Here is a 23,839-nt window from a genome sequence, read left to right as displayed (position 1 = left end):
ATTTAGCATATGCATAAGATATCCCTGTCACCCTTGGCTATGGTTGCATTCCTAACATTACAAAATTTATTTCTATATGCACATCCAATGTACTGTTATTCTGATGCATTATATTATCTTGATGCTGAATAAAGTAACTTACATGGCCCCACAAAAAAGTCCTCTTCATATCCTAATTGCTGTAACATGAACCACTGGTTTGCACTCAGTGCTGTTACATTTACTTCACAATACTACATTGCTTTCTTCTAGAAATCATCAGAGTTTTACCAGATGAGCAGAATATCTCTGAATTTGATTGAGATAATAATTACAGTCCATCCTTCTTCAATGACATTTATTTACTGTGACTGACTAGAAGTTAGTAACATTGAATGAAAAATTTGGTATTTCTTAAGGAACAATGGTAATAGATCTGTGAGCTGTATGAATCAAACACACTGTAAATATTGTCTAAAGTAAATTTATTTTAATATTTACATCAAATGGGTAGCTTAATCCAGTGAAATAAGATAGAAGTTATTGTGTACTTACAAGGTACAATTTTAATTTGTAATTTTCTTGTTACACTAGTACACACACATCCATAATTTTTAGTTGCTCAGCACCGAAACATTGTATCAGTTTGTAAACAGAAATGTGTTTAGCATTCTGTGACAAGTACTGCATGTGGCTACTGAATGCCACTGTTGTCACTTTTGATATGATTTTAAAAATTATGAAAATGCTAATTACTTTCCAGTTGAATTTGTATATTTCACATTAAATATTGTCACACAGTGAGTCACATTTTCATGTGGGAATCAATAATCTTACAAATTTACATTATTTGTGCATTTTTGTCCCTTCAAGCTAATAATGAGAATTATGGAACACATCTGCTGCAAATGAAAATTACTGAATAAAACAACATGTTGTTCAACAGTTTCACTTCAATCCTAGTTAGTAGTATTTCAGTAGAATAGCAAGAAAACCCATCTTTTACTTATATGACAGTGCTATATATTTACACAAAATACTGAACATTCTGTGCACTGCACAAAAGTAATAAAAGAACATAAACATATATATTTATTATCAATAAGAGGTTTGTGGTGATCACTTCATCTGCAAAGCTTGTAACCAGAAGTCATTCATTTGTTTCAGAAGCTGTCTAAGAAATGCACTCATATGAAAAACATATGTTATATTACATTACTACTCTCTGGAATGAAGTGCATTATATGTATGGGCATTTTGTTACAGTACATTATAATTCTTGGATGTAGATACATGGGAATATTTCACTGTGTCAAGTAATGACACATGTTCTAGACTTGACTGTTTTCAGGGAAAACATTGCAGATAATCATATATCATTATATAATAAAGATCTTAGTAATGCTGAAGAGCATTAAACAGTTGACATCAATATGACTGAATTAAAAGTGTTTTGAACAAAGTATCTCAGTGTCACACATTAAGGTAACACACAATATTTGGAAATAAAATAGCCAGTTACCTACTGGGCAGATAAATTTGGATAACAGTTAACCACTCAGTGCCTAATGACTTTGTGTGTCACCAGAAACAGAAACTTCTCAACAGGAACTTTGAGTGAAGTAAAAGGTTATGTTAGAGAAACAATGGTACATGAAAACTTAAGGTGGATCATTATGCTGAGAACAAAAATTAAAAAAAAAAAAGGGTTCCAGCAGAAAGAGAGAGAGAGAGAGAGAGAGAGTGTGTGTGTGTGTGTGTGTGTGTGTGTTTATTTTTCAACACAAGCAACTTATCATTTGATGCCCTCTCTTCCCTCATACACATTCGCCATAGGCACTGTATAGTAACGTTTCAGTTGGGTGATGCCTCTGGTGCCTGTCTCAGTTTGGTGCCTCAAGCAGCAGCTTGTGTTGCTTGGGCTTTAAACTGGCCCTGATTATAGGCATCTCTCTCAAAGGCTAACAAATGGAGAAAGGCTGTTGCCAGAAGGAATGTGAACTGTGAATGTTAGTCCAGATAGTGTCGTAAATATGTGAAAGGCAATGGACAGTATTCAGTCAATTACTGTAGTTAATTGTAGAACTTAACAGTAATAAAGATGTTAGCAAGGAAAATATTAGAGAAAAAGTAGTTTCTTTGTCAGAGAGTATACTGTGAAATTTATATATTACATCAACTGTGTGGTACATTTACAACTTATTTTTTATTGCAAGTTTTGCAGATATTATGATGATGATTAGCATTCATGGTGAGTTGATGAACACTGTGGATATTGTTAATGTGACACCCTTACTGCTGCTGAGCATACTGTTAGTATCAAGTTAGGAATTGTTTTATTATTTTCAATACTTGTCGCGTCTTTATTACCATTTTTCTCTGATGGTTCTTGATGAGTTTTATTATTGTTTCAGTTCCACATGTTAGCCACTTGATTATCATTTGTATTCCAGTCATTCTAACCTAAGGCCTGAAGGATCTATTTTTTCCAGTTTTTTTAAATCTTTTATTCTCTTTGGTTGTTCCTTAGTGGCTTGGAGATACCATTTGCTTTCCCCTCTTACCTACTTTCTCTCATTTGTATCAGAATATAAATTTGTTTACTGTGGCATTTTTCATTATTTTTTTATCTTTAAACTTTTAGGAAGATCTAAGAAATAAATGCAGTTCTGTCCATTTGAAATGGAAATATGAGAGTCAAATATTTCTATTAGGAAAATAAATTACGATGTTCCGAAAATCTTTTGGACTTAATAGGACCACAAATGTCATTTAATGACATGTTACTGATTTGGGCCCATTTCTATACCAGTGAAGTCATTCTGTCATTCATTTGTGATCCATAACTAGAAGGTTTTGTTAAATATAGCCCAATTCTTTTCCTCTCTCTCTGAAAGACAGTGAAAAGCTAATACGTATGATATTGTCAGCTAGAACACCCTGAGAGAATGGGTTTGCCACCTAAGTGGAAAGTTTTATTTCTTTACACATAATGACATATTGTCTTCATGAAGTGTGGATGTTGAGTCTTATATGCTTTTTCAGTGCTGAATTTAGTGTCGTGATTATGTTCTTAGTGGTGGTGATGGTGCTGTTGTTGTTGATGATGATGATGATGATGATGATGATGACAATGAAACAGAGGAGATATACAGTACTAGAATGCAGCCTAATTCAGCTGAATAGTACCAAGAGGGCCTCTATGCCACAGATGGATTACCACCAACTCTGTTGCATGCCTTCACCCCATGAGACACATTATCCGCTTGTCAGCTAAATATTGGTTGTGAAAAATTTCCTGCTATCAGATTTGAAGCAACTGTCTTGGTTGGGCACTAGTGCACAAGCATGCATGACTGATCTCACATGTGAAAGAGAGAAGGAAAAACATTAAGATGCAATACCTATGAAATCTATCACATAGCCTCAACCTCTGGACGTCTACTTCAAGTTTATTTCACATGGACCGATCAATGATAGTCTAGATGTACAGCAAAACTCCATCATTTAATATAAATGGTATACTTACTGGAGTTTGCTGGACTCTGGCATATAGACAACATATAAACAGCTAGGGATCTAGAGTGATTTAACAATATTGTGCTGTATTGGTTTTCCAGAAAGTCATGTTTGAACTTAGTTTCAAGTGATTGTAATATCCACTGATTCCTTTGGCTGTGGAATTGGAGACAGTTGTTTTACAAAAGAATCAATGGCAATAGTGAATGCCTGCACATTATTCTCAAACAACAAAACATACGTTGTAGAATGAAGAAAAGTGAAAATTACTGTATTATTCTGCTCTTTTGTAACTTTTTGCAAGTTGTATGGTGGTAAGTAATATTAAAATATAGTTCTCCTCCAAGAGGTAGCTAAATTCAGTTGGAATCATTCTACACACAAAATCTGAATATTCCAGTGACATAAAAAGAAGGAATCAGCTGTTACTAGTGTTATAAAAGAAAGATAGTAGGTAATAATGCATATGATTTATACAGTCATTAAACAGGTGTTTACTGTGGGAGCTGTGGATAATCTTAACAATGCTCAAGTTATAGAAGAAGAATTAGTACCAACAAAAGAGAGCGGCTCTTTCATCAGAGACAGTTGTTTCATAAAATTTGGGGAACTTAGTAGAACTAGATTTTCCCTTTCAAAAATGAGATGCTGTAACATATTGCCTGTGGACTTCTGTCTTGAGATCTTTGACTGATGTCTGTTTAGTGATTTTCCGGAAGTTTCATCATAGGAGTGACTGTTGGTGTTTAAGGTTCACACTCCACTGCTGGTGGTGGACTGGAGTTGAGTCTGCAGTTGTGGATTATATGTACCTGTCACACTAACATATGAGGGCTTTTTCCTGGTCATTACCACTGTTTTTCTCCCCTTACTATGTGCAGTGATCATTCACTGGAATCTGGGATCTTTTATATTGAAGCTTGCTTTTATTTTTCACTGAAAAAGGAAGAAAGATTCAAATTAAACAGTTCATGTATTCCCATGCTGCAGTAGACAGCTGTAGCAGGTGGAAAAGGGAGAACCCCAGTGGTAACAATCAGGGAATTCCCTCAGATGTTGGCACAAAGGTACTTATAATCTCTGGGTGCTGTCTCGACTCCAGTCCTTTACTATTAGTGGAGAGTGAACCTTTGGCAACACCAGCAACTCCTACTGGCAAAACTCCAGGAAAATCATAAAACAAATGTTACCCAAAAATCCTGAAATAAAAGCCAATAGGCTATTGTGTCAACAAATGACCACTAAAACCTCAACAATGATACTCTGTGTTACCTCTGTGCAGATTTTGCCCACATAGAAGCATGTACAATGGAGAGTCATTGTGTCTTTTAATTTGGCTGTCGGGATGTTTTATCCAAGGTTATCATCCCCGCCTTTTTATAAGTGTTGCTTGCACAGGTATACATTCTGGTGTTTCTTGTCTTGCACATATAGCTGCTACAGTTGTTATTTGATGACATATTATTATACTTTTGTTGTTTGTCTGTGACTGCACAGCCTCTTCTAACATCTTTGCACATAAAACTTGTAAGTTGGAAATATCGTTTTCTGTTTATTGTGTCAAAAAAATTTCATAGGGCATAGTATACAAACAACAAAATTCCTTACATTAATTAAACGTGATCTCGAATGTCTCTTAAAACACCTTATATAGAAATATTTCAGCATCGATTGCATATTCATACTTAAGTAAGTGACTGGACTGGATGTAAATGGACTATTCTGCAAAACATGAGCAATTGTTCAGTACATTTGTTTGAAGTAGCCAGACAAATGATCACATTTAAGTAAAATGGACAGAATAGGTTCCACTTTTCTCTCTCTCAGTATCTACAGTTTGATCTCTTACAGTTTGTGGGGTATTGTTGTAAGTAGGGCACATAGAAACACTAGCTTCAAGTGCTACAATGACGCTATCATTTTCAGATAACTATACCTTTTTCAACTGATGAGCAAACTTTTTACAAATTTTGATCAAAATACAATAAATATTTTGAAAATAGCAACACATAGATGCTTTAAGGTGATTGATATGTGAAAATATATTCACTTCAACAGAAATCTACAGGTAATTAGCAGTCGGAAATCTCTTCCTGCCCTAATATTCTAAAAGAAAGAACACAAATTTCAGATGCAAGATCTGGACTGTCACATAATCAGAAAGTCAACGTAGGTCATCTGTGTCTCCTTCACCCTCTGATTCAGTGAGTGGTTGCCCTGCTGATGATGCTGGTGGCAGAACGGTGAGCCTTGTGCTGTCAGAACGTAAAGTGCCACAACTGGTATCACCAAGGACACGGCGCTGTAAGGCCTGAACATAACTCTGCAACAATAAATAACACCAAGCATAATCAACATACTTTATAAAAGTGGTGTATACATCACTATCAGACTGGCTAAATAATCAATTGTGTGTATGAGGAAAGTACTTTTTCACTGAACTTATTTCACCCTATAGCAGTGGTGCCCAACTTTTTAGATTACCTGGGCCAATCTGGAAGAAGATGAGTATTCACAAAGGGGAAAAAAAGAAAAAAAAGTGTAATGGGAGTCAAACAGAAATTCTTTTTACCAATTGTGTGATGGATGTTCACTTCTTGGACTGCATTAATGCTTGCTTTTGGCCGCACTGATATTTGCTTTGAGCCGCATGCTGTGCATGGACCACGGGTTGGACACCCCTGCTCTATAGCTTATTTATAATGAAAGCATACATAAAAATGAAACCAAATTCAATGTAGGTAGAATCAGTTTTTGCTAACTAAGTGGTGGGAGAGAGAAAAAAAGAAGAGAGAGATAGAGAGCAAGAGACAGATAGTTACAAAAAAAAAAAAAAAAAAAAAAAAAAAAAAAAAAAAAAAAAAAAAAAAAAACTGATTTCTTGTTCCAGAAGTTTCTTCTTCTGGTGGGAAGAGTGAAAATAATTGTGAAAAACAACACTAATCAGGGATTAATTTAAAAAGTAACCTGTAGCATCAGGTCAAGGGAACACAAGAAGGTAGGACAATAGGGAAACTGATGATAAGATATTAGCATCTTAAAAGTCTGGGAAGTGAGAACTGGCAGAGTTTGTAGTTGTCTATACTGAGATGAGATGATGACAGAGTGGAAATAAAACTACAGAGAGAAAGATGGCTCATAGCAGAGAAAAAAGGAGGAAGCAGAGTATGCTCTAGGGCAGGGGTGTCCAACCTATGGGCCATACGCAGCTCAAAGCAAGTATCAATGTGGCACAAGAGGTAAGTGAGCACCCATAAAATGTGTACCATCACTAAAATGATCAGTGAAAACTTGCAGTAAATTGAGAAGAACATGTCCACTAGCGCAGGTGTACCATCACTGGCCCTAGTTAGTGGATGTGTACAGTAGCAGAAAAGTAAAAGGTTAAACCACTAAAACATGGATGAAAAAGGGACAGCAATGACTACAACTTTTTAAAGAGACAGGAAGTGTTCAAGATGAACAGAATGACAAAGTTAATACAACCTGTTACTGAAGAATTCAAGGTTAAGTACTATGTTTATGATGAAGAAATGCATGATATTCTGCTTGATGCTCATGTAATGACTGGTCATAGTGGACGCGACCAATGATAAAATGCTTAAAGTCAAAATACCACAGTACAACATACAGAGATGTTCAGATTTATCTTAGCTTATGTGAGCCCTGTTAACGAAAACAAAAACATCAGAAGAAAGGGCCAGTAGTGAAGTCCATGCTGTTCAAAGAGTTAAATTCCAGATGCCAAGTTGATCTAATAGATTTACAATAATAACCAGATGTAGACTACAAATTTGTAATGGTTTATCAGGACCATCTCACTAAATTTGTTGTTGTTTTCAGGCCGCTGAAGCCCAAAACAGCTGAGGTAGTATGCAATAACATTACCGACATTTTTATGTTGTCAGGTGCTCCCTCAGTGTTGCAGTCAGACAATGGTTGAGAGTCTCTTAACAAAATAATGAGCAGCTTCACTGAACTATTTTTAAGATTGTGCACTGTAAACCGAGACACAACCAGAGACAAGATAGCACAGAGCTAGCAAATCAAGACATGGAAAATATTTATTTATATATTTATTTATTATTGGTCCTGTAGATCATACAATTTGTACAGCAAAGCACATCATGATATAGGACAAGTCAATTTGAAAAATTATGTTAAGATGGTATATGATGAGAGATGATAGTAGTGGCGCATAACTCACATAGCAGAATACATATAGGATATATAGACAAAATATAAAAAAAGGTGGTGTGTGGATGAGAGGTGACAGTGGTGCATACTGCACATAGCAGAATACATATAAGAGATACAGACAGAATATGAGTTGTTGTTGTTGTTGTGGTCTTCAGTCCTGAGACTGGTTTGATGCAGCTCTCCATGCTACTCTATCCTGTGCAAGCTTCTTCATCTCCCAGTACCTACTGCAACCTACATCCTTCTGAATCTGTTTAGTGTACTCATCCCTTGGTCTCCCTCTACGATTTTTACCCTCCACGCTGCCCTCCAACACTAAATTGGTGATCCCTTGATGCCTCAGAACATGTCCTACCAACCGATCCCTTCTGAGTAACAAACAATAATTAAATTATCTTACTAAGTAGAAATATCTACAAGTGAATATACAGCCTATTACAAGTAATTAAAATATTGTGGTACATAGTTCACATAGCAGAATACATATATGAGATACAGACAGAATATAGATAAGATACAATAATTAAATTATCTTACTACGTAGAAACATCTACAACTGAATAAACAGCTTATTGCAAGTAATTAAAATTTTGTTTCAAGAAATTCATGTACGGAATAGAAACAGTGATTTAGTAGCAATTCCTTTAATTTAATTCTCATTATTTTTGGGTTTTTGCTTGTTTTTATGTCTGTTGGGAGGTGGTCGTATATTTTAGTGCCCATACATTTAACCCCGTTCGCATATAATTTTGTGTTGTGGGCTATAATTTGTAACTGTGTTTTGTCTCTGGTGTCACGTGTGTGGCGGTCAGCATTTCTGTCGAGGGCGTCCAAGTGCTGTACTGTAAAACAAGCTAGTTCCAATATATAGAGGCATGGCAGTGGCAGGATTTTTAGCTGTTCAAATAATGGTTTACAGTGTACAGTTCTTTTTTTAGCTATATGGATGCATGAGTACAACACTGTGGAGGGGAGCCATGCAATAAGGTTTGTGCAGTTATTGAAGAACAACATTGTACACTTTTTAATTAAAAAACCCCATATGCCCTCCAAAACATAGTTTGCTTTCATCAAGTTTACTTCCTGAAGTATTTGCAAACATTCACTCTGAGGACAACCTTGAAAATATAATTAATCAAAAGAGTGTTAGTAGTGAGTAATGGACTGAAACATTGCAGGATAATGATCACAGCAAATCTCCAGTGCAAGATGATAATATACCAACAGCAAAAGAGGTTGAGAACAGGAAGAAAGAATGTGTTCCAGACAATAATGAATGCTGCCCGACTGATTTAAAAGAGTCAACACGTGCTATTAAAAAACACAGAGCAGAGGTGTACAAGCACAAAGAATGCTGCAGTGCCCTTACCGTTGTTAGCCACCAGTGGAAAAGGGATTTACGGTGAGAGTCCCACTTCCCAATTTCAATTGAGGAAGAGGAAGAGGAGATGCAAAGCCAATCTTGGGTGTCGTCCTCAACACAAGAGCTGATGGCTTCTACTGAATTGAGACAACAGGTGTTGTAATGAATCATATTTACTCAGGGTAATAAATTGATTTTTTTAAATATTTTGGGAAGGGACGACTGCGACAACAATTTGTTTCAGGTCCCATTTCAGTGCTTGCCCTCTTAGAATAATCCCTGAGGAGGAAGTTCCAGCAGAGAAAACTGTCATTCTAACAACAACTGCATCACTTCAGTCAACGGGAAGAAGCCATGGATTCTTCAAATGCAACTGCCAGCACAAAAATCAGACTCTGAGATGCTTTTGCAAAAAGAAAAATGTTGTGCAATTCTAAGTGCCATGGTGCACATCCTTGCTGCAATAAATGAATTTTATATAATATGACTACATTTTCAAATTGCATCTCATAAAATGCAGCTTTTGAATATGACTGTGTTTTGTTTCTGCAGCACCATGAATTTTATATGGCTATGTTTCTAAATTGCAGTTCATAAAACACAACTTCCAAAATATGACTGTTTTGTTACTGCAATCATGGTCCACTTTCCTACCTCTTGGCAGTGGAGGTATACCTTCACTAGTGATGGTGTGTTATCCCTAGTGAATGTGTATTTCTTGGCAAAATTGGTATCAATAATCCACTTTCACTAAGGGGACAGTGAAGGTGCACCATCACCAGTGATATTGTATCTTCCCTGTTACTTCCACTTCCACTATAACAAAGATATTTTGCCAGAAGATTTTCAGATGTAATGCATAGAACTGCAGTCTGATCTCCAACTAAAATAAAAATCTGATCATGTATCACTGTTGGACTTTCACAAATTATTCCTTCCAGAGACAAAAATCCCTTGTTGCAAAGTTGTGTGTTATGTCATTTTTGTTTGGAAGCATGCAAATTTGTGAACAGTTATTTTCAAGAGTGAAGCACACAAAGAATAAAAGCAGAATCAAAATTTCAGATAAACATCTTGAGACTACAACCACTTCACTCAAATCTAAGATTGATACATTAGCTTCCCAGATTTGTAATTACTTACGTAATAAAATTATTAATGAAATTTCATATATAAAATGAATAAAGAATCATAAATTAATAAATTCTAAATTACATTAATGTGTTAACTATATACCTTTGACTGACATATTTTTTTCTGTTCTCAGGGGTCATTCTTAGTGTTAAGTATATTTTGTGAGTCCCTAATATACTCGTCTTCTTCCAGTGTGGCTCACATTAGCTTAATTGTTGGGCAACCCTGCTCTAGGTAATGGTCAACAAGTGTCCCTAAATGTACACACTATTTAATGATTTGAAAAGTGATACATACAGAAATTTCAAACTGGTTTGTTTACATTCACTAAAGACAGATTACAACATTTATGTACAGATGTTGTGAAATAGTGACTAGCTATTTTGCTGGCAGCCATTACCTACAAACCTATGTACATTTTTGGCACCATAGTATGATATAATAAAAGAGAATATTTTGCTGTGGATAACACAATGTTTCATGACTGTTATTTTATAATCACCATTGTGGCACCACCCAGATGGCACTTTTCCTCTCCGACAAGACCACGCCTACCAGAATCCAGTATTTAAGTCAGCCCAGGGCTGGTGTGAGTCAATTGTAATTCTGTCATAGTATTGATGTAGTGGAAGTGTATGCCAGTCAGTCTAATGCTTGGTTCTTGCTTGGACTCGGTTTGCCGTTGTTTACTCTTTGGTCTGTGTTAGTAGCTGACTGGGCTCTAACATTGCTAAAAGTGGACTTTGGTTGAATTTTGTACTTAAAGATAGCTTGTGCTGTTCAGGAATGTTCTGTAACATATCTCAGTTTGTTGAAAAAACTTAGGTGACTCTCCATTAGTTTTGAGTGTAGATCACCTTTACAAAAATGAGTCAATGGGGAGGATGAAGAGTTAGAATATAGCATAATTGTAGTGGTCCACAACTGTGATTTCACAACAGTAAAATTTGTTCAGGTGACATTGTTGTAATGGAAAGTCAGAGAAACATTAAACATATCCATCACTCTATCAGGTGTAATAATTAACACACTGGGTCTGCCAAACTCACTATCTTATGGAAATCAACCATAAGACATTTTTGTCAATTACTGCAGAGGATTTCTGTTCCAGCGTAAGTGTGTGGTGACAGAATTTTGTTCAAGAATGGATAGAACTCTGATCCCATGGCTGTACTGTTGTGTGGAAATAACAGATCACAAAACGAAATATGTGACATTGCCTAGGGTGGAACACACAATGAACTTGTTGATCTATAGAGCAGTGGAAGAAGGTTTTACACAATGGTGTGTCACAGTAGGAGATGTGGCACACAAATGGGCATGTGTGAATGGTGAAATAGTATGGAGGTGATGTTACAAAGTTTCATTGGTTTGGGCTTAAATCATTAGTTTTGTACAATAATAAAATGAACACAAATAATCATGAAAACAAGTATTGGAAACAAATCACTCTTTCAGCATATCAGGGCTTTTTGGAGTAGAAGGCTTTCTCTGAAGATTAAATGTTGTAACAGTAGCAAATTACAAAGTTGGAATCTTTGGAATGAAAAGGAATGGATGTGTAAATTATTTTCGCCAGTTAGTTAACAAGAAGCTCTGCATCACTTTAACTCCTAATATGTTTCAATGGAATAGAGAGAACTGAGAACATACAGGATGTCCCTGGTTTCAAAATTAAATATCTCGAAAACCGAGATTGATAGACGAGGGCAACAAATGGATGTATTGTGAAAGCTGTAAGAATTTTATATAGAAGTTTCAAAATAGTTGAAAAAGCTGCTAACAGATGGCTCTGTAATCACCATATGTATTGCCTATAAATAATATGCTATAGCTCGGAGTGATCCCTTCCACAGCTGAAACATGAAAGGAGGGCAGCATACTGAGGGAAGAGGTTCAAATCATGTATTCCATTGAACAACATGTTTTTCTGGTACTGGAACACCGCAAGTTAGAACACAGTCCTACAGTAACTAGATGCTGTTTTCAGTCATGATTTAATGCTCCAAAACGATCTGAAGTGAAACCATTCACCAGATATTCATCAAATTCCATTGGACAGGCTGATGATTTAGTGGGGAATGTTGGCCGCAAGTAAACTTTAGTTGCTCTTGAAAATGTCACTATGGCTTCTGGAATTATTCAGCAAACTCCAAGGAAATCCATTCAAAGAATTGCAGCTTAGAGGGGTTTAAAGTGTTCCAGCACACAAAAAATACTGAGACAGCCTGCACATGTTCCTATTCAAAATCAAAAGCCACCAGGCCATACCAATGTGGTCTGTGCAACAGAGAGCTGACTTTGTGAACCAGATTCTCACAATGATTGATAATGAAGGATCTGATGATGCCTGCATCTGATTCACAGATGAAACACACTTACATCTGAATGGAGTTATGAATAAACAGAACTGGTGAGTTTGGGGTTTTGAAAATCCCCATCTGTGTGAAGGGGAACCACTGTATTCTCCTAAAGTTACTGTTCAGGTTGCAGCATACAGCAAAGGCATTACTGGCCCTTTATCATGTGAGAAATGATCACTAGTGAACACTATGTTGCAATGTTGGAATAATCTGTCACCACACAGCTAGCGCTGGAGGATCAATCAGGCACAAAGTGGTTCATGCGAGATGGGGCCAGACCTGATCATCCCAAACAGATGTTTCACTTTCTTGAGGACAAGTATAATTATGCACTTTCACTGTATGAGCTGCAAAGTATCAGCACCATCTGTTGGCAGCTTTTTGAATTACTTCAAAACTTCTGTACAACTACTGTACAAAATTCTTACCACTTTCACAGTAAACATATCTTTTGCTGCAATTGTTTATTGCTCTTAGTTTTTGAGATACTTAATTTTGAAATCTGGGACTCCTTTACTGGACACCCTGTATAACTAATCACATGAACTGAACACTTTATATTTGGATCTGGTGGTCTGATTTGTATGAGAGAACATGGATATTATTCATGGTGCTGTATATGGTTTAAGTGTTTCCTCAAAGAATGATTTTGGTGACAGCCTCCCATCAGCATTTTGCCAAATTTGATGCAGCCTACCATGAATTCCATTTCTGTGCCAGCCACCCTATTCATCTTGGAATAGCACTTGTATCCTGCATCCTTATTTATTTGATGGATGTATTCCAATATTTGTCTTCCTCTACAGTTTTTACCATCCACAGCTCCCTCTAGTACCATTGAAGTTATTCCTTGATACTTAACAGATGTCCTATCATCCTGTCGCTTTGTCTTGTCGCTGTTGTCCTTATGTTCCTTTCCTCACCGATTCTGTAGAGAACCTATTATTACTTACCTTATCAGTCCACCTGATTTTCAACATTCTTCTGTGGCAACACATCTCAAATGCTTTGATTCTTTTCTGTTCTTGTTTTCCCACCATCCATGTCTCACTACCATACAATGCTGTGCTCCAAATGTACATCCTCCATGTTTTGCCAGTGTTAATCTGCTTTTGATGACCTCCTTACTTCATCCGTCCTTGGTTATTTTGCTCCCCAGGTAGGAGAATTTCTTAACATCATCTACTTCGTGATCACCAACTTTGAAGTTAAGTCTCTTGCTGTTCTTATTTCTGCTACTTCTACTTTGCTGACAGTAAACCACAATAATGGCTGAAGTGTGTACATATTGTAGACATGCCTAAAAAGCGATGTATTTCAGCATAACAGTACAAGCAATCCTCATGTTTTGCCAGTGCTGGTGATAGGTAATTTCCTTTCAAGAATGCTGCCAGGATGCCACATCCTCTTGACACAACATTTTTACTTTGTAGTTCATTATGATCAGGTGATCACTGGTAAACTGAGACATGCATCAGGGAGTGCTGGATGATGATATTGAGTTATGCTGTTAAAATATTGTGTCAAAAAGACACAGAATTACTGCAGCATATCCAATAAGATGACATTATATTACATATTACAAGATTGCCCATAAGTATCTCTGGAGTTTAAAATATGAGTGAACAACTGCAAAAGAAATGCATGCCCCCCCCCCACCCCCCCCCACCCACCCACACACACACACATGCACAAATGCAACTCACACACTCACTACAGTCGCTGGCTGGTCAGGCCAGACCCTCAGCAGCCAGAGACTGTGGTCATGTGTGCGTGAGTTGCATTTGCGTGTGTGTGTGTGTGTGTGTGTGTGTGTGTGTGTGTTGTCTCAATCAAGACCTTTTAGGCCAAAAGCTCACTTTCCGACAGTCTTTTTGTTGTACCTATCTGTGACTCAGCATCTCTGCTATATGATGAGTAGCAACTATCCTTTTCATAATATTGTTACTTTTCATAATATTGTTACATTCAATCCTGGGTTTCCCACTTTTTTAATACAGAATCTCTCCAACTTTTTACTTGTGATTTCCACCATGACGTGAAAGCAGAGTACACCTCTAGACAGCAAGAAGATGGTATACATGGGAGATACACATGCATGTTGTCTTCTAAAATTCATTAAATATAAGCCAGTTGTGAACAGTCTAGCTGATATCTGGTTTCATATCTCATCAGGAGTTCCAAAGGCAAGAGTGGTGGTAAAACAAACTAACTAACATTGGCTTCTACTTTCAACATTCATTGTGCTTAAACGTGAACATTAACTTAGCTGAGAAGCATGAAGTGAAGAAACTGGCTGTGGCATTATTGAACCAACCATCCTGGCATTCAGCTGGAGTAACTGATTGCGACAACAGAAACTTACATTAATTTTGTTGGATATGGGTTTGTAATCCACTCATTCAAAATACAGGTCCATTGCATAAGCCAATGCACACTTCAGTCATATTCAAGGTTTGCAGTTTATTGTTTTATTGGAAGAGTTAGAGAGCTTTGTACAAAATGAAATTTCTCACCTGGCAAATGACATCGCCATGTGCTGTCCGTACCTGATAAAGGTACCGATACTTGTTTTGCCTCATTTCTGCCCTTTGCTCACGTGTACGAGGCACTTGCCCTGCTGGACCGCCACTGCGCATTCCTGGCCCTCCGGCATGGTGATGCTGTTTCAGATATGCTGCTACAAATAAATATAGTACTGATCATTATGAGAACAAGGTTTATGGTTAAGTACATTTTTTGCAAGTAAATTAATGCATACAAAAAGTTAGTAGTAACTTTTCTTTATTTAAGGATCCTGGAATGATAAACAGAAAGAGTAATATTTGTAAAATTACATCAAGTGTCACACATCATATTCCAAACATTCCAGTACGATGCACTCCCTTAAGGCTCATGTGACAATTCAAGTTACATACTAATCAACTGGAGTAGCCATTGCAAGCTAATTATCTTGAGCATACTAACAACTGATTATATAAGGCATTAGTCTAGTCACACTGATTATTTTGTATATTAAGAGGTATTACTCCAAAAGAAGCCATTGCTCTTCTTGTTACTCTGCTCATTTGCTGTTCTTATGTGCTGGAAAAGATATTAACAACACCTGAAAACTAATCTAAGCTCAGCTTTAAACATCCCATGATAGTATATCAATTGTGTCACAAGTACAAGTATATGGTAAAGCCATGATCATACATTTATTTACCAGGTGTACCGGTATGAAATGAGCCTTTTTTTTGTGAAAATAAAACACTAATTTTGAATTGAAAAGTAAAAACATTTTATTAAAAGTACTGAACATTGCTTTCTATACATTTTGACCACCTTTCTGGCAATTTGTGGACACCAAGCCATTAGAAATGTTCGTCTTTTGAAGCAAACCAATCAGACACCCAATTTTCGAAGTGTTCCTCAGCCAATGCGTGTCCCATTGATGAAAACAAATTGTAGTCGGAAGGGGCCAAGTCTGGTGAATACGGTGGGTGGGGTAGCAGCTCTCAGCCAAGTGTTTTGATTGTATCCTGAACCAGTTTTGCTTTGTGTGCAGGTGCATTGTCGTGTAAAAAAATTACTTTGCCATGTCTTCTGGCCGATTCTGGTCTTTTTCAATGCATAGTTCAAAATGAACATTTGTGGTCTGTAGCGATTAGTATTCACAGTTTCACCAGGTTTTAGAAGCACATGATACACCACACCTTTCTGGTCCCACCAAACATAGAGCATTGTCTTCTTGCCGAATCGATCTGGTTTTGCAGTCGATGTTGATGGTTGTCCCGGATTAACCCATGATTTTTCCTGTTTAGGATTCTTAAAATAAATCCATTTTTCATCACCAGTAACAGTTCGATGCAAAATTGATTTTCTTTCATGTCTTTGAAGCAAAATTTGACAAATGGTTTTTTGGTTTTCCATCTGTCTTTCATTCAATTCATGTGGCACCCATTTTCCACACTTTTGGATCTTTCCCATAGCTATCAAACGGTCAGAAATTGTTTGTTGTGCAACATTTAGTATTGCTGCCATTTGCTTCTGACTCAAAGTATCATCTTCATCCAATATTGCTTGCAATTCGGCATCTTCAAACTTTTTTGGTGGTCTTCCACATTCTTCATTTCTTACATCAAAATCATTATTTCTGAACCATTGAAACCATCTTTTGCATGTTGCTTCTGATAGAGCATGATCACCATATGCCTCGACAAGCATTTGATGCGACTCTGCAGAACGTTTTTTCAAATGAAAACAAAAAATTAATGCTTTCCGCAAATCCTCACTTTCTGGTACAAAATTCGACATTGTTAACATGATGAAAACATATGATGTTGTTTGTTCCATGACTTGATGTATACTAAATAACTTTGACAGATGTCATACCAACCAAACACAAAAAAAAAAAAAAAATTAAGGCTCATTCACAACAAATGTCCCCTGTCGACACATTTGTATCTTAATGCTCATTTCATATGGGTACATCTGGTATTATTAGGAGCAAGTGTGCAAAATGTTTACAAAAGCAAAAGCTGGTACTGTTTGCGGAAATTGCAACACTGTCCAGGAGTTACCAGAAAGTAATGAAATTTGTAGTGTGTTGTTCAGTGACTGCATTGTAAAGTGTTAAAAAAAATCCAAATTTTTAGTGTTTCACTCCCGTTGAACCAAGTACTTTTTACTTCACTTAAAATGCCTCCATTCAGATTAGTTTCATAAAGCAGTACAGTGCTGAAACCAACCTTTGGGTTGATCACTTACAGTCATACAAAGTAGTAATTAAATGTAATGAGTAATAAAACAGTATTACATGCTCAAACCAATATTTGATGAAGCTGCCCTGTGGCACAATAGGAGCTTTCATGAGGGCAAAGTAAAGATTCTCAGGAATGAAAACAATGTCTTGTTTTAATAAAGAGTTCACACAGATGTACAACAAGGTAATAGCTGATCCTCTGTTATTTTTAACTGTGTTCTATAGGGTTGGGAAAAGGTAACAAAAATATTGGAAGAAATTGTGTAGCATTAGCAGATGATTTTGCTAGATTAATCTTTTAGAAGACATAGCCAATAGGAAAAGCTTAAGAATTCCTGCCAAAAAAATTACAAACATTAAAAATGCAACAAAATTTCTGAAAACATATATTAGCAAAATTTAAAAGATTAAAAAAGTTAAATATCTTGGGAAGATAATCAAAGGGAATGGTTTGGAAAAAGCTCCATTAGAGGAAACGATTCAAAAAATGGGAAGTACTTATGGTTTAGCTAAAAACTTATAGAACAGACATTGCCTGTCCAAAAATGCAAATTAAGGCATTAAAATACTAAAGAGAAGCCATAATGTATGCAAGGAAATGTGTAACATTAAATTATAATATGAATTAATTGTAAATACTAGAAAGGTAAATCATTACAAAAAATATTAGGCCCACGAAAAACTATGGAATGTTGTAAATTACATAGCAATGACAAAATTTACTGAAACATAGGAAACATATCACAAGGGCTGAGAAAAAGAAGACTGGTATTTTTTGGACTTTATATGAAATGCAACTCCATGAAATGTAATACAGTAGATTAATCAGAAACATCTTAAAATACTTGTGAGATAAGAAGTCAAGAATGAGTTGGATCCATAAAGTTAAAAAGGATTTAGAAAAAAAAGGAATAAAAATTCTGAAGAAACAGCTGACTGAGAAATGTTTAGTAGCAAAATATTGAACATGGTAGGATTCTAGGGTAGAAGAGGCAAAAAAACTGCTCTGAAATGGTCAGAATACAGGAAGAAAAAACACAGTAAACAGATAAAAGAGTACAGGAAGGAAAGAAGAGAACAATGAATCAGGAATTAGCATCTAAGAGAGAGAAAAAAATTCACTTGCTTTTTTGTTGTAGTCCCCTTTTAGGTCAGTGCACTTTACCCAATATTTTTCTGTGCAGCATTTTTCATGTCTGAAGTGTGATTATCAAATGTTTGCAGAATACCTGTCTTACAGCCCGTATAATCTCATCACTGTTTGAATATTTTATGGAAAGATGAATTACTTTGGATATGGTAGTAAATGGAAGTCATGGCAAATATGGTCAATGGGATGGATATATGAACAAATCATGCAATTTGTCACAGAATGGAGGTCGATATTTGCATTTTTGGTGATTTTTGTTTTATGGGCATAATTCTAATATTAGGCAAAAAATTATGCTTTGGACCATACCCTAATGCCCATAAAGCAGAAACCATCAACAGTGCATACAGTTTGTATTATAAAACTTACATTAGGTAATGAAGCTGTAAGTTTAGTTTGTTAGCAGCAATATATAAATAAATACTTCACACTACTCAGTTTTCTCTATTGCTAAATCTCATTTTTATAGGCAGCTGCATTGCCCTGATGAGTAAAACTTTTTTCCTTTTCTCATGCATTTTATTCATTTAATTGCTCCAGAAGACTTGTACAGTATTCAACAATTTTTTTACTGACATCTAACATTATCTGTTAGAAGAAACTTCCTGCATACCAAAAAACAGATGGCCATGACCATTCCGGGGTGTGAAATGCTCTACATTTTCTCTAATAAAGAGTTAACAGATTCCACCCATTGTGTTGCTTATACACTACCTGACAAAAAAAGTGACGCACCCAGAATGGGAAGAGAAAATAAAAATGCATGGTTTCAGAGGATATCTGATGTTATTTCAGTGCTTATAACAAAATCAAGTAAAATTTACAAAAAAAAACCTGTCAATATTAGTCCACCTATCAGTATTATGTCGCACCCCCTCAGTCCTGCAGAGCCAGTTTGAGAACCTTTCTCACGCAAATGATGTATCATTGGACCTCCCCGCCCCTCACCCCCTCCCTCCACCCCACTGCCTCACCTTTTCCTTCTTATACTTGCCCCCTTGTCTGTTTCTGCTGATAACTGTGATACACACTGTATACAAATGTTTCACTTCAATATCCCAGGTACCCCTTGAAGCTCATAGCTTGGTGTTCCAAGCAGCCACTGCCAGATGTGACATGTACTTTTTGCAGTAGCACCTCTTGCACTCTCTCAGGTTTGCATCCCAAGTGGCAGCTTGTGTCACTTTGGCCTTAACCCAGACTTGTTGGCCTGGATGAATGCACTGACTTGGTTGGGAGAGGTGTCATATCGTATCCTCTTCTGTGGCAAGCTGGCCAACAATTGTTGCAACTGGTCCTTAGTACCCTGGATGATGGCACTGGCACAGAGTTGACATCCAAGGTGGTATCATGTTCCATCAGGGAAAGATAAGCCTGCTGCCCTCAGGAGCATGTCAGCAATATGCTGACAGTTCATAGAGACCTGTGTCTTGTGTGGTCGAGCATTGCCCTGTTGAAAAATAGCACCACAATACTGTCGCATGAGAGGTAACACATGAGGACACAGGATGTCCATGGTGAACCACTGCGTCATCAGAGTTCCCTCTATCACAATCGGCTATGACCTGAAGTCATTCCCAGTGGCTCCCCACACCATGCCATCGCAAGTAACACAGCTGTGCCTTTCCAGAGCATCAGAAGAACGGGACCTCTCCCCAGGTGACTGGGATGAGACAGTAATTCCTTAGTTCATCTGCTGCTAGTCTCTGACCAATGGTGCAGGATAAGGGTATGTTGCAGAGTGTCCATTACTCATTCTCACATGGCAGGTGCAAATGTGATGGGCTTATGATGTGCTCGGTGCAAAGTATAGTTATTCTCTCTTTGGTTGTTAGAAACAGGTGGAACCATGATAATGAGTATGCCTACCTTCACATTCCCACGCAGTTCATCGCCACACCACTGCCACATCTGAATGCTCCACAATCTGGATATTAGATGATTCAACCAACCAGTCAATTGAGACCCATTAAGTGGCCCTTTGACACTCTGTCAGGGGCTGATAATGCTATCTCACACACATACATGACATCTTCAGTTGTAACCCCTCTCATATATAAAAAGTATTACTGGTAGATTGCTGGCTACCCCTTCTGAAAACGATGACAGTACATCTGTTTATGTGACAGTGCTTGTAGTTATATGACGAGAGAAATACATTCTGTTTAAGAATCTGAATTCTAGTACTTATTTGGTTGGTGTGCTGATCTGCTTCTGATTTCTCCAGCAGTTTTCAATAGTTGGGCTGTGGTTTATTTATTTATTAAACTGGACACAAGATGTTTTCCATTTATTTATTTCAAAAACCCATGTCATCTCTTCATTACTACTGTATATCAATCACAGTATATAAAAACACACAGTTTGCTGTGTAACATTGCCAAATGTCAAAGCATAACAAGCTTCTAGCTTCCACCACTGACGTCTCTCTCTGACTGACTGACAAAGTACTTTCCCTTTGTACCTACACGAAAACAGACACTTTCTCAAATGCGGGTAATGCCACATTTACTAGTCAATTCAACATTTTGTTTTAATAACTTTGATTTCAGAATTATATGGTTGTTTGCTTGGTTGTGTTTAGTTTTTATAATGAAGTGATTAACTGAAAACATAAGACAAATTGGTATTTTTATGTATTTAATTAATCATGTCAAATTTTGTCATTAATTGATCTTTGAATTGATGTGTAGTAGATTTAGAAATATAAATGCAGTTGTACAAAAACGACTGTATTTTGTTAGCACTAATAAACATTTTTAAAAAGTTATAACCCATTCTACTTTTCCTCTGAACGTAAATACGAAAACTGCAGAGAAATTATTTTACAGATATATGGCATTTTTATGTTATGTGATGAAATCAGTATAATTATGTTGTGGGTTATATCTCCTCGCACTGACAAAGTCATTAGTGTTTTTTTGTATACCTGATATGGTGTAAATTTGGAAATGTAGTCATAATGTGAAGTTAATGGTGTGGTATTGATCTCTTTGTTAATAGTAAAAGAAGGCGTTCAAAGGGCTTGTTTCATTATAATGTCCTTCACATTGATCACTTAACATCTGACACTTTTCATGCCATTTTTATAACCTACTAAGCCTGGTAACAACACTGTACATCAACAACACAAATGCACTCTGGTGCCCATTCTATCTGTCATACGCCACGGATGCAGGTTCGAATCCTGCCTCGGGCATGGGTGCGTGTGATGTCCTTAGGTTAGTTAAGTTTAAGTAATTCTAAGTTCTAGGGAACTGATGACCTCAGATGTCCCATAGTGCTCAGAGCCATTTGAACCATATCTGTCATAGATAACTGCGACTCGTATAATTTATATGCCCACCTACGGTGCATACGTAATCAAAGTTATATTGACGTCCAACCACGTCTTCCAGGTCCTTCACTTTTTTTGTGAGCAGTGCAGTTTTGTTACTGGTACGAAATAATGGGCTGTCATCACAGTATAGTAGCAAATCACACTCCAAAAGAAGTTGAGGTTTTTTTTAAAGTGACCTGAACATTCAAAAGACATTTAATTTCACATTAGCTTTCCATCAGCATTCAACAAAAAAGCACTAATCTTGTACAAAACTTTCTCATACTTGTTTCTTCAAATACAATGTACCATACACCTACTTGTGATCTGCTGGTAGTTCATACACCTTCAATATTTTTATCCATATTATTTCATGCACTTTCTTGATGTTTTTATCTATGGCTCCACTTCTAGTACGTCAGTAGAAGAATGGGTATGTCTCAATACCACTGCCCATTTCATAGTGTTGAAAAAAACTGGGCAACGCACTTTAATCACCTCAAAAACAGAAACAGACTCTTTATAAATCTTCACTAACTTCTGATGAATGTTATTTGGAAATTACATCATCAATAATAAATGATTTTATGACAGATCAGTATTTCAGTAATAGTGTGTGCATTATTACAATACATAATTACAATAAAAGGCCAAGTAAGCCAAATTGCTTCACAAATCTAGTTGATTCTGGACTTCTGTTATTGTGCAGCACTTATCTGCCCAGGCTGAGAATTTTTCGCATTGTCCTCATAGAGAATATTGCATCAAGGCATGTTCTGAATATGCACCCAATAAATGACATACCAGCTAACCTCTATCTTTCACTATTTTGAGTATTGTATGCTTGCCTCTCAGTAGAATTGTGGACAAAATTATGGCTGCTTACTTATTTTATCCACCTAACGATTGTATCCCACAGATTCTGTCATGACAGAAAACCTCCAGTGACATGTAACAAGTCAAGTTGTAAGCATAGTCTAGTACACATGTTGTCAGAGCACTAATAGTCATAGAACAATGATTATCCAAATTTGTAACATGAGACACTTCCTACAATGGACATCACGTACTGCAGTTAAAATAAATCTTCTGTTATCATATTTAGAATATCAGATAATTTGTAGAGGTAATGGATAATTAAGCATGCATTTGATTATCTTTGGGATTTATAAGGATTTCCAATTTCTTACTTTCCTATGGAAGCTTGTTGAAGATGGACATACTAGAATAATGAACCCCATTCTGAATACCAGACAGGAAGGCAAAGTCAACATGAAAATTATTTTTGCTCTCAGTATTATGGTTGTGCCAGTTGCTTTATAAATAACACTGATTTTTATTAATAATTACAAATATTGTTCTGGAGAAAATGCACTGGGAATTGGTGTACGAATTCTGAAATCTATGAAGAACCTTCTGGAAGACATATTACATTACACAATATTGCTGCTGCTTGCTTTTGCTGGATAGTACTGAATCAAAATAATGGGAGACATATCGTGGCACAAAATGTGCAAAATGAGCTTCTTGATTACTTATCTGAGTGTTGGCTCCATCTCAGCTTGTTATCCAGCTAGATATCACGAAATTTTGCACATATGATAGTTAGACAAAAATATGAAAACACCAAAAACACAAGATACTGTCATGCCTAATACAGTGTAGAAAACCCATTGGCATTCAGACCAACTTCTAGCCATCTCGGAATGGATAAATGCAGGTACTGTATGGTTCCCAAGGGAATCTTATACCATTCTACCTGCAAAATAGCAGCAAGTTCAGGTCATGATAATGAAGTTGGATAGTAATTATGCACCCTTCTCTCCAAAACTAGACAAAGTAGACTAAATAATAACAATATTATGAAAATGATACATTACTACTCACCATAAATATGACACATTGGGTTGCAGACATGCACAACAAAAAGACTATTGCAAATTGAGCTTTTGGTCAAAGCCTTCTTCAGAAAGGAAAACATAAACATGCACACATTCACACAACAAGCACATTCCACACACATGACCACTATCTCTGGCTGCTCTGGCCAGAATGCAACTGTGTC

At 36.6% G+C, this 23,839-nt stretch overlaps 1 protein-coding gene across 1 annotated transcript in view; it reads right to left on the bottom strand.

The window, feature by feature from the left end:
- Window positions 1-447: 447 nt before the first annotated feature.
- LOC126253254 (transmembrane protein 198) overlaps window positions 448-23,839 on the bottom strand; it is a 149,998-nt gene continuing 126,606 nt past the window's right edge. Inside the window, exons 5-6 of the mRNA XM_049954459.1 lie at window positions 15,075-15,238; window positions 448-5,821 (exon numbers count right to left, since the gene is read on the bottom strand). Of these exons, the coding sequence (XP_049810416.1) occupies window positions 5,663-5,821; window positions 15,075-15,238 (323 nt within the window). The 3' untranslated portion in view covers window positions 448-5,662. The remainder of the gene's footprint in view (window positions 5,822-15,074; window positions 15,239-23,839) is intronic.

Source organism: Schistocerca nitens, chromosome 4, assembly GCF_023898315.1.
Source record: "Schistocerca nitens isolate TAMUIC-IGC-003100 chromosome 4, iqSchNite1.1, whole genome shotgun sequence".
Classification (NCBI taxonomy): Eukaryota; Metazoa; Arthropoda; class Insecta; order Orthoptera; family Acrididae; genus Schistocerca; species Schistocerca nitens.
Note: the sequence above shows the minus strand (reverse complement) of the source record. Positions and strands in the feature narration are given on the sequence as shown.